Source organism: Sorex fumeus, unplaced genomic scaffold (genome assembly GCF_029834395.1).
Source record: "Sorex fumeus unplaced genomic scaffold, SorFum_2.1 ptg000044l, whole genome shotgun sequence".
Lineage (NCBI taxonomy): Eukaryota > Metazoa > Chordata > Mammalia > Eulipotyphla > Soricidae > Sorex > Sorex fumeus.
In genome coordinates, this window is record NW_026606101.1 from 39,291,638 (window position 1) to 39,304,148 (window position 12,511).

At 42.1% G+C, this 12,511-nt stretch overlaps 1 protein-coding gene across 1 annotated transcript in view; it reads left to right on the top strand.

Annotated features, from left to right (window-relative positions):
• The window catches only part of RIN2 (Ras and Rab interactor 2), a 126,401-nt gene that overhangs the window by 82,868 nt on the left and 31,022 nt on the right, over positions 1–12,511 (top strand). Inside the window, exons 4-6 of the mRNA XM_056121682.1 lie at positions 908–1,019; positions 5,011–5,083; positions 10,030–10,121. Of these exons, the coding sequence (XP_055977657.1) occupies positions 908–1,019; positions 5,011–5,083; positions 10,030–10,121 (277 nt within the window). The remainder of the gene's footprint in view (positions 1–907; positions 1,020–5,010; positions 5,084–10,029; positions 10,122–12,511) is intronic.

The window sequence follows — 12,511 nt, forward strand, 5'->3', positions numbered from 1 at the left end:
GCATTCTGAGATCAACACTGGGCTTGGCTAGTTTAAAGCACAGGTCTTAACACAGGATTGCAGTCTGGAGGCAGCTGTCAAAAAGTGAGATGAGTTGGGAGGAAATAGACTTGACGTTTACAGCTTTCGTGTAAGCTGTAGAGAACCTCAAAACACATCAGCCTGCCTTGAACATGAAGCTTCTATTTTTCATCACCAGTACATTGTTGTCATGCCTGATCTTGCCAAATCATGTCATTTTAAAGCAGAACTAGACATTTAGGCTTTAGAAACAACAAATTTAAGTTTCTGTCCCAGCCAATCCATGAACCAGATTAGCCAGTGACTTGCAAAGCAGTCATCTATGATTTAGTGATAGGTGTTTAGAACCTGTGCTTAGTTACCTGTGTTTAGAACTTAGATTTCCTCAATCAAATTATTCATATAAGACAGTGAGGTAGAGTCCATGGAATAGGAGCTTATAAGTCAATCACCAAACTGAAAATGATCACATACACGAATGGAACTCATACTCTTGAGGGAGAAGTTCTATTAAAGTAAAATCACTACTGTTTTGGGGCTGGAGAGATAGTACCCTGAGGAGGGCACTTGACTTGCCTGCAGTCTCTCTGGGTTTGATCCCCATCACAACCTAGAATCCCCTGAGCCTGCTAGGAGTGATTCCTAGAGCCAGAATGAAACCCTGAGCACTGCCAAGAGCGGCCAAAAATCAAATTATCATTGATCTGAAGCCAGCTAAAAGAAAGTGATCCATCCATGGCTTTTTTCTTGGTGCCTCTTTACTTGGAGTCTTGCAGTTGAGCTGCAAAGAAATTTCGAATTGTGCAGGTTGGATGAGTGAAAATTGTCTGCCCAGGTTCTGGTCTATTAGATGTTTCTTAAACTTGTTTTTCTTTCCCTTCACTAGATCTTCCTGGTTCGTAAATCTACCAAAATGCAGAAGAAAGTCCTCTCCCTTCGCCTGCCCTGTGAATTTGGAAGCCCCCTCAAGGAATTTACCATAAAGGAAAGCACCTACAGTAAGTGGTCATTGGATGTCCAGGTCCTGGTTGACAGGGCTTTGGTCTCCTGAGCCTGTGGAAGTAGAAATAGCCTTGAGATGAAAACAGTCGGCATAGTCTGGCACTGCCTCCTATTCACTGAACGGCTTACTTGATGGACTTTGGTTTTTCAGGTGTATAATGGAGCAACAGCAACCTCAGAGTTACAGTTTAGTTGAACAACCTATATGCAATGTATCCTTGGCAGATGGCAAGGCTAATACAGGCAACTTCTCACTCCCTTCCCAGTTAAGTAGAGCCCAGCTCCCAAGCTTGCTGATGACTAAGCTGCAAGGCAGGCTGCTGTGATTCAGCCTTTTAATGCTAAAATCCTGTGTCTGCACTTCTTGTGGATAATGCTAGGGCAGACGTGTTTCCATGTGTTCCCTCCGGACAATCACTGTTCAGTCTTCTATCAAATGCGCTAATCACAGGCAGAATCTAGGCCTTTGGAAAAAGTTAGCTGCCTAAAGTTTTGAAGGGAGGGGAATGCTCAGTAGCACTGGTTTTCTTTCTGCGATTCCATGCTTCCAGAAATGTAGTCTCAGGAGGCCAAGTTTTAAGTAAAAAAGGGAACACTCAGTTCTGCTGGGCTGCCAGCCTTCAACAAAGGTTAGGAAGTTGGATATGCATCCCAAAGGTGAAGGGATCATTAAAATCACAGGTTAGTGAGAAAAAACATTAAGGTAAATTTGGGAGCCCTCAACTTTCTCAATAATAAAACCAAGACCAGGAATCTCACTTACTCCCAATTTCAGACTACTTAAGCCTCAGTCCCTGCATGTGAAGGAATGTATTGTATTGAGACCAATTTCAGGGCAGACAGGGAGGGGTAGGATGGGAGATAGTTACTTAGCTTAGTATATAGGCACAATCTGGCTGGGCCATATCACCTTTAACTCAGGCTAGAGGTGACTTTTCTGACAAACGTGACACCAACCAGCCTTTCAGTGACCAGCCTCTGATCAACCTCAGACACGAACCTGCATCCTGAGATGTTCTTCCTCCAAGAATTCCAAGGTCTCTGAGGCCAAGGAAACATTTCTACTTGTAAAGACATGAGTAGCCATTGAACTGGCAAGTGATTTATACCAGTTTATTTACATTAGGAGGCAATCTGATTATAGATTCCAAAATGACTATTTTAAAGATAGTGAATTAAATAACAGAAGTGAGGGAAAAGGGTAATTCTGAGTTGCCTTATGAAAGCCTGTTAGCCAAGAAGGACTTGAACTGACTTGTTTGTAAATCTCTTATAATACCCAACCATAACTAGTTAGCCTGGAAGCTGCTTCCTTTCCTTCTCCAAGTACAGCTGCCTTTACAAAACCTTCCTAAGTATGCATGTGTGCCTGTTGGGTCTCATCTCCTGGGAGTTTTTCATCCCTATTTTGCCAAGGCCTCTAGCACTTCCCCAATCCTCCCCACTTCAGTTAACATAGTTGAAAGAGCTGGTGTGACAAAGGAGTCAACCTGACCTTTCAGCACACCCCCACACTGGCTCACCAGAATGGCCCCTTCTGAGTGAGTTGGGAGAAGAAACATTTGGACCAGAAGGCATACAGACGTTCTGTGTCTGGATGAAGTGTTTTAACATGCTGACACTGTGATTTGGTTTCTCACCCTCCTGAGGCTTCATTAGAGTGCTCCATTTTGTCAGACAGTAACAAATGAAAGTGCAACAAGAAGTTTTAGCAACAGGAACTATGTTTGCTGGCATAGTCTGTCTGATGATGCCCAAGTGTGAGATTTGGTGGTAGGTGCGAGCAATGGGACATCCAAGAGTGAGCCACCGGGGGTATGTGCTCTCATCATCTTTGATCATAAATACCACTTCCTATTTTATGCACTACTGTCACATAACTGATTCCAGTTTTTATTTTATTATTATTAGAGGTGTGGATTGAGCCAGATATGACAGAGCTTAAAGCTGTTCCTGGCTTGGGGGTTTCTCCTGGCAGCACTCAGGAATATGAGATACTGGAGATCAAACCAGGGTTGGCTGCATGCAAGTTATGTACCTTACTCCCTGTATTGTCTTTCTAGATTTCATCCCAGTTTTTTAAATTTTTGTTCCCACTGTTACCCCATGGGGACAAAAGAAATACTATAATTGTCCATTTTACAGATAATAAAGATTAAGATGCTAAACTTCCCCCACATTGGCTCCCTCTTAACTCATCAATTTGTGGTTTGTGTTTGTGTGTGTGTGATTTTCTATTTTTTAGAATGAATGTTGTGTGTGTGTGTGTGTGTGTGTGTGTGTGTGTGTGTGTGTGTGTAGAGAGAGATGATGATTGGTGACACATGCCTAAAGCCATGGAAATGTTCTATCGCTTGTATCACTTGTCATCCCATTGCTCATTATCAATTTGCTCGAGCGGGCACCAGTAATGTCTCCATTCATCCCTGTCGCATGCTAGTGTATCCCAATGGCCTCTGCTCGCTCCAGGAACACGAAGAGCATCAAACCATTCATTCAGGGTCTTGACAAAGAAGTCTGACCATCTCGTAGGTGGGCGGCCAGGTGTTCTTTTGACATCCTGTGGAATCCAGTTGGTAATGGCTCTAGTCCAGCGGTGGTTTCCAAATTGCATTATGTGTCCGGCCCATCTGATTTTCGACACCTTGGCAAACAAGACAATGTCCCGGACGCTGAAATGTTATATAAGCAAAATAATACAAACAAAACAAAATAAGTAAAAGTATGGTGTGTTAAACGCCCCCTCATGCACATAAGTAAATGAATATAAGGGAAATTTTATGATTAAGGAAATGAGGATTCATTCATAAAGCTGAGGGTACTTAGTATATTTTTGTTGCATCGTGTGCCAGGATCTATTTTTATGATGTTTTATGGTTTGTTTGTTTTGTTTTGGTGCCAGGGATTGAATCCAGGGTCTCCCACAGGCAAGACAAATGCTCTACCAATGAGCTGTATCCCTGTGCCATTTAGAATATTTCTGGAAGAGGGACTAGAGAGATAATACAGATGGCAAACTGCTTGCCTTGTACATGGCCCATCTAAATTCAATCCCTGGCACCCCAGGAATGATCCCTGAGCACCATTCAGTATAACCCCCTTCCTCCCAAGAAAAGAATATTTCTGGAAGAATGTCTACATAAGTAGTATTTTGGTTGAGAAGGTGTGGCAGGTAAGTAGTTAATGATTATATATTTATAGTCAAGCCACTCCTGTCCCCCCATTGGTAATATGTACATAATTGCACGCCATCTTGATGGAACATTTCTTCTCCTTTGGTGAAACCTGTGCATTTGAGACGTGTGGGGCATTCTGGAATTTGACAGTTCTTCCTCTAGGAGGCGGGAGAGATCATGCAGCAGCTGCTTCCCTCGCATGGTTCTCTCCCTGCACTCTATATGCTCTTGAGCAGTACCAGGAGTGATCCACAGAGCCAGGAATAGGCCTTGAGCAATTCTTCATACTGAAATTAACCAAAAGTTGGTACATGGGAATGTGTTTGTGCTCCAATCTTTGTGCTCCCCTTCTCCCTTCTGTCTTTTTCAGAAGAGTTCAGGTTTGGCAAGGAGGAGTGTAGTTCAGGAGACTTATTCAGGGAGAGTCAAGAATGATGAGGTTTTGGTGTCTTCAAACCCTGTCCTGTGTTGATGGCCTCTCTCTAGCCACTTGGGCTTTTTGACCCCTGCCCAACTTATGGTCTAGCAAAAAAAAAAAAGTTGTTGTGCAATTCCAGCCTGCTCTGGTCTGTTTACCAAGCACTGGAGCATGTGCTCCCAGTGACTCAGGGGCTGGACTCCACGGCCATCCACTATTTACTGGTCTCTTCCTGACTCCCTCCATCCTCCTCCCAGCTGGTTCTAATAAGTAGCACTGTAGTTTCCAGCTTGGAGACAGTCCCTACAAGAAGCACAGACTACCTGAATGGGCCTTCCCTTGCCCAGAACACACTCAGCAACACTCAGCTGGTTTCCCAAATCTCTTTTCTAGCCTTTTCCCTGGAAGGCTCTGGAATCAGTTTCGCGGATTTATTCCGGCTCGTTGCATTCTACTGCATCAGCAGGTAAGACCTCTTTGTCTCTTACAATTTTAAGAACCTGGCTGAATGTGCAATATAATCAGGGCAGAGGGGTAGGTAAGGTTTGTCATATTCTGTCTTGAAAGGACCAAGAATTAACTCTTTTGTTTATGTAACTGATAAGATGGTCACTGAGTCCCACATGCCAAGATTAAGATCAAGCTTCCCAGGCCCCTGGAAGTGTAATTTCTCATGCTTCCAAGCTGTGGAAGATGAAGGGTACTCACCCAACACCCTTCATCTCACCTCATCAGGCAGAAACCTCGCACACTCCCCTGTACATCTGTGCAATCATGCACACACAGAACGGGGCCTGTGGCGTAAACCCAGAACACTGAATGTTCCCTATTGGTACTTTGGAAAACTCTCCAGGATATGCAGTGTCATCTGCAACTGCGGCTTCCTTTAACCTGCCTAGAAAGTCCTACCTCCCTGCTCTTGGGTCCACTGGGCAGTCTCCTGCCCTCTGCTTGACTATTGTGACCACTTCAGTCTACACACAGTAAACCACTAATCACAATGATACCAAAAATACGTGAAGTTTAAGTTATGGAAGGCTTTCTCTTTTCTGTTTCTTTCTGTTTCTTTTCTTTGTAGACTTCACAGTGTTTCCATCCAAGTCCTTTGCAGTGCTGGGAAGCCCTTCCTGCAGCATTAATTCCTGTCTCTGCTCCCCAGACCCCTCTGCATTGCTGACCATAGAGCAGAGGCCAATAAAATTATGGAGGCCATTTAATTTTATTTTCAATTTATTTTATTTTTAAATCTAGACACCATGCTTTCCTTCATTGTTTACTGTAGGTTTTCAGGCATACACGGTTCCCACCTCCAACTCCACCATCCCTTATCCTTCCACCACTGACTAATCCCCCACAACCCAACTTCTTGACAGATACGTCTTTTAAGTTTAATTGTTGGATTCGGGCCCCATCCTCCAGGTAGTGTGGATCCTGTGGTTTAGATACATACAGATTCTTTGCCTCCATACCTTAGAGGGGTCTTGGGCACTAGGGTCACTTCTCACAGCCATCATTCTCAAGTAGAGGAGTCTATTTGGATTTGTGTTATTTTCTTTTAAGTTAAGGATTTGGTTGTTTCTCAGGATCTGAATTAGACCTGTTGCTCTGTTGAGTTATCCTTCAGGGCACAGGCACTAAGCTATTTCAACACTCCCTAGTGGGTCAGAGGTAAAGTTGGTCCATATATACTCTTCACAATTTGCTTTTTAGTGATGATTGTGTGACTGTTGTGAAAGACCTTATTTGGCCTCAGCTCACCAAAGATACCATCTCTTTCCCCTCAGTGTTCACAATAGAGTGGAATATCTGCGGTCTGGGATTGTTTGATGATTGAAGAAGATATAGTACCTGAAAGTCCTTTGTAAATTACAAAGCATGATACCAATATAATGTGCTTATAGAATAATCCACTGTGAACATTTTGCGACTAAGACCTGATTCATTTCCCCCTTTCCTTTTTTTTTGTTTTTGCTTTTTATCCCCTTCAGAATTCAAAGGTTTTTCATGTTTTTGTTGCTTCTTTTTGTACTACATATCACACGTTGCTGACAATCTGTGTTTGAATTATTAGTTGTTGATTTAACCAAATCTTATCAAAGAGAGTTTTGAAATCTGTCAGTTGATTCTTAGTATATAAATATGTGCAGACAGACAGTGATTCAGGTTGACAACTCTGGTATCTACACTCACAGAATGCATATGCAAATTGGCAGTGGATGAGAGAATAATGCATCGATTAGCATATGATTTGCCACATCAAGAAAGTACATGGAAAAGTACAACTAAGAGTACTGATAGTTATGCAAACCTTGGTTTCCAATGTGCAGTAGCTCTATCAATTTAGTAGAAGCAGTGAAGCGCAGAGGACCTTTTTTCAAATGTCACTGTGCTGGACAGTCCATGGGTTTTTGTTAATGCTCATCAGTGAGTCTGGAGTGGCACCCTTGAGTCTGTGGCTCAGTTTCCAGCTGGTTTTGTTGCTGCTGATGCTCCAATTATACCCTGAGTATCAATCAAAGAATTAGAGGAAATAATAAGAATTATAGTTCTATGAGAGGAGAGTCTGAATCTGTGCTAGGCACTGTCCATGCATAATTTTTAACCCTTATAGCAATGCTGAGATTAGAGAATCATGAAGACACTGGCTCAGAGAGAGCGTGTACATCATTAAAGATGTGTACATCATTAAATAGCAAGTATAGGACCTGAATTGCCTTGACCTCAAAGCCCTTATTGTCTGCTACCCTATAAAGCTACAAAGACCTTGGGGTCCCCTCCCAACTACATTTCATATTGACCATGTGCTGGGTTCCAACACACCCTATCTGTGTCATCTTATGCTCCCAATCTGTGAAAAGTGGATATAGAAGCTTCCTTTTAGGGCATATGTGTATTCCACATGAGTTAAAGTGCTTGGCACAGTGCATCAGTGGGTGGACAATAATGTTTCCACCTTCCTTTTAGACATACAATACAAAGTCAAAAACTAATCTGGACTGTGCCTCTACTGAAACTCTTGGGTCAAATGTTTATCCATAAAATGATAGCTTTAATGTCTGTTTTATGAGGCTTAATCTCAGGATCCTTTCAATGACCTCCTGCAGGTGAGCAGGAAGTGCTTTCTGTGTACACGCATGCATGTGAGGAAGCAATGCTCCTTTGCACCCATAGCTGACACAGCGGGAGAGACTCATGCCCAACATCTAATTTTCTAGTAGTTCAAAGCCTAGAACTAGCCATTACCAAATGACAGGTGTGGTTTCCTATCACATATGTTATTAAGGAAACTCTAAATCAGCCGTGTGATGTTTAGATTTCAGGTGCAGCACTAGGCCAGGTCAAGCCTAAAATAAACACAGACTGGTTTTGCATGTGTGGTTTTCCTCCAAAGTTAGGTCGAGAAAGTTGATTTCAATAAAGTCAGTTGAGCCATGGAAATAGATACTTGTGTGGTGCTTTGTTAGAAAGTCCTGATTCCCATAAACCAAACTAAAGATTATAATTAGGGTCTCCCCTGGCTCATGCCATGACTATTACAAATCCCGCCAGAATCTCCACCTGCTTCAGCTAGAACAGATACAAGTGGACATGGAGGGGAAGTGAGCACATCAAGGCATGGGTGAAAGGGTCCCATGGACGCAGGAGGGCCGGGACTGACGAGCCGGGAAAGCGGAATTCTGTCCACTGACTCCTTACACTCATATGGGAGCACCTTTGTTCACATGTGACACCATTGCATCCATTCATGTTATTTTCTTTTTATTGAACTCACTAAGTTATTATTCACTGTCAGTAACTTCAAGGGTTCATCATTTTTTGGACATCCAGATGTAATATGATTCAGTCTTTCAATGTTACCTAATTTTCTCTAAGCAACTATTCAGGTTTATCTTATAATAACAAAAGGGAGGCAGATGTTCCAAGGGTTGTCCCTTACCTCTCCCACAGTGACCACAGTGGCCTTCTTGCTGTTTCCCCACACATGCCAGACCCTCTTGTGCCCTGGATGTTTGCACCTGCTTACTCCCTCTGCCTAGAAGGTGCTTTCCAACATGGTGCATTCTCTGAACACCTTGAGATCATCAGTCAAATGCCACTACACATGGGCTTCCCCTGCAACTCTTTCTTTTCTCCCCTTTTGCACTTTACTTACAGGTAAAGGTCACATGTTCCTTTCTCATAGTCTCAAGTTTGCCTATTTGTTTTTTATTGTCTTTGTCTACTTGAATGAAGCTCCATGCAGGGACTTCTGTCTCTTGTTTCCTAGCACCTGGAACAGTGTTCAGCACACAAACATTTATTGAATGAGTGGGTTAATTTTTGTTAATCAGATGAATACCACCTCTAAGAAAATAACTCCTTGTTGTTTAAGTCATCATTGTTACCTAATATGTATTCATTCATTACAAAGATTCATTTTTCTTGTCTGGATTGGCTAAGTCTTCAGTCTTAGGGGAAATTCGCTAATATTCAAAGTATAGTATTAACCCTTGTCTATGAAAATAGGCAAAAGGCCTGAGTCCTCCTTTGCCCTTCCTGAGGCAAAGGTCACCGTCTGTGTCTTTACTAGTGATGACTAAGCCCTCCCAATGACCAGACTCTGACTCAGTTGCCTCCTATTGAGATGATTGCTTTGTGCTGCTATGATTCAAGTGTTTGCCAGGCTTATACTGATGCCAGCTGATTTGGGGCGGGGCTGCTGCAGGAGTTTCTTTACACTTGTCTTTCTACACAAACTTCAATCCAGGAGTAGCAGCTGCAGTCGCTTTGCCTGAGAGCTTGTCAGAAATGCTGAATCTCCAGCTCTGTCAGACCTCTAGAATCAGAGTATTCAGTTGGACAAGAGCCCTGGGGGATTCATGCATTTCATTTAGAGAAGTGCTACCTTAACACAAGAAGTTTTGTCTCCACACAAAGGACAATGCACAGAATCTAGCTTGAAGAATTCATGAGTAAATCTAACAGATATTTATTAACTGAGAATCTGCTATAGAAGACAATGGGTTAATAAATCTCAATGTAAAATTATACATTTTTGCCCAAGGAGTTGGATCCAACATTCAAAACATCTAGTAAATTAATACATAAATGTTTTATGTATGTTAGATCTACCAACATAATAAGTCATTCAGATATTAGCTCTAAATGTCTTTGAGTTACCCAGCAGGGGAATTTGGTCCTCACAACAGATACCAACATTGGGCAAGCTCATCTTTCATTCTCTCAAAAGAGTATGATAAATTTTGGCAGAGATTGTATCCTAGAGTTGGATATGATGTGATCAGTCTTCTTAGGACATTTAAAATAGTTAAACTAAAATATCTCTAGCATAAAAACAAAATCAAGCAAAGGAAACGAGGCAAATAATTATAAATATTCTCTGTGTGTGTCTCTCTCTCTTTTTTAAATCAGGGATGTTCTGCCATTTACCTTGAAGCTTCCTTATGCCATTTCAGCAGCCAAGACTGAGGCTCAGCTTGAAGAATTAGCTGAGCTGGGACTAAGTAAGTAGGTGCCCCGCCCCCAAGAAATGAATTCATGAACAGAGTCTAATGATAGATAGTTAAAGCAAAAAAAAAAAGAAGAAGAAGAAAGAAATTCCATCTCCATCACAAAACTCAGGTCCATTATCCCTAAATCATACTTTCTAGAGTCTTTTTCCAAGTCAAACATTGTGTGAGCTCTCCAAGTTCAGAGACTAAGTTCCTGAATTTCACATCTCCCTAGCTGCTCCCATCAATGAGTGTGGCTAGAATATTTCCAGGTCCTAATGAAATGTTGCTTTCTATGGCGTCAAGTTTTTTGTGTCATCATACTGGGGAAAGATGGTGCTTGGTGGAAAGGAAAAGTCAACATAGTATAACTCATGTGCCTTGGTTTTGATCTAGAAGAACACATGGATACTGAATGGCATTTGACAGCACAGGCAGAGGCACCTGTGTCTTACTTTCTCTTCAGTTATTTGATCCTAGACTTGTTGTGTGGCCCACATCCCTTACCCTACCATCGCACCTTTGCTCTGGCACTTGCTTCACAGCTGAACATTCACATTCCCTCTTTTTGGTGCCATAAACGTACTACTGTTCAACTGCACAGAAGCAAATGATGGACCATAACATACAGCTCTCCCAGTTTCACTTTTTTGTTCCACTGCCATGGAAATTCCATGTGAGTTTTTTTCGAAGGGTAGGAGGCAAAATTACTTCTAGATGAGGAAAAAAACTCGTGATCTTAGGATCTTTGTTTTCAAGCAGATTTGCAATCAGACCAAGGTATGTTAATAAACTTTGGGATTTACAAATGTCAAGATTTCTAGAATCTAGAAACTGACACTTAACCCAGCAAATAATGACATATGTGTTCCCTTTTTTTTTTTTGCATATTTTCCCCTTACACTTAATAACTTATTTTGAAGTGGGTAACATTCCTAAGAGAGCCTGTATGTGTAGAGCCTGTATTCACAGAGAAGCCTGGCAGCAGCTTCAAATGTCCTGCTAAAACATAGATTGCTTCAGAAGAATTGCCACATATTTCCAAGGCAGGTTGGATAGGCAGTTTGGTATAGGATTGTGGAAAAGAGTCTTGATAAAAATGAAATGGGTGCACTATACCTTGCAACAGAGTTTTATGTACATTTGGAGAGAATTTAAAACACATCTTAAATTTAAGTAAATATAATCACTAGATTGTTGGATTCCTTTTTGTTTTGTTTTGTTTTGTTTTTATTTGGGGGCCACCACTGGCAATGCTCCTGGATTACTCCTGGCTCCAGGGTTACTCCTGACTATGCACTCAGAAATTACTCCTGGCAGTTCTCAGAGGACTATGTGGGACTAACCCATGTCTACCATGTAAAAGGCAAGTGCCTTTTACTGTACTTTCTCTCCAGCTTGGATTGAGTGATTTTTAAGGACATGACTCTGAGTTGGGTGGTCAGTGTGCAGAGTATGTTCCTGCCATGGCTGATGAAATGAAGTACAGGGATAGCACTTTGCTCTGCAAAGATCAAGGGAAAAATAACTTTGAGCAACCACTAATCAGAACTAAATGAGGCCAAATTAATATATTCTTCTTGTAATGAGAAATTTACATATTTGCTCATTTGACAAACACAACTAGAGAGTTGGCACTGGACCCTGCATCAAAGGTTCAAACTTTAATAATAATGACCATCTTCTCTTCCTGTACCACTGAGGCTTAAGTCTATATGGAAGAAACATATCCATGTTAACCAATTGTTCTGTACCTTATAAAGCCTGTAGCTGTGGCAATAGAATCTAGGAAGATAGGCTAGAGAGACAGTATGGGAGATAAGGCATTTGCCTTGAATGTCACCTCACAGTTCTGTCTCCTGCAACACCTATGGTTCCCCGAGCCCTGCCAGGGGTCACTCCTAAGCACAGGGCAGGAACAGCCTCTGGGTACCTCTAAGTGTGACCCAAATCCCCTAATCCCCCACTCCCCAAAAGAGACAGAAATCTAAGGAGAACCAAAGGTAATAGGATCATTTCCACTGAGATCTATATTAGGAAATAGAAATAGATATAGGAAGTAGTAGATAATTTTAAATTTCTGGTCTCTGTAGCACTGTCCTCCCATTGTTCATCGATTTGCTCGAGCGGGCACAAGTAACATCTCACAAGAAATTGTGAGATTTGTTGTGACTGTTTTGGGCATATCAAATACGTCACGGGTAGCTTGCCAGACTGCCGTGCAGGCGAGATGCTCTCGGTAGCTTTCTGGGCTCTCTTAGAGGGGCGGAGGAATCGAAACCAGGTCGGCCTCATGCAAGGCAAATGCCCTACCCGCTATGCTACCACTCCAGCCCCTGATCTCTGTAAGCACTTTAAGCACTGTCTTCCCGTTGCTCATCAATTTGCTCGAGCAGGCCCAG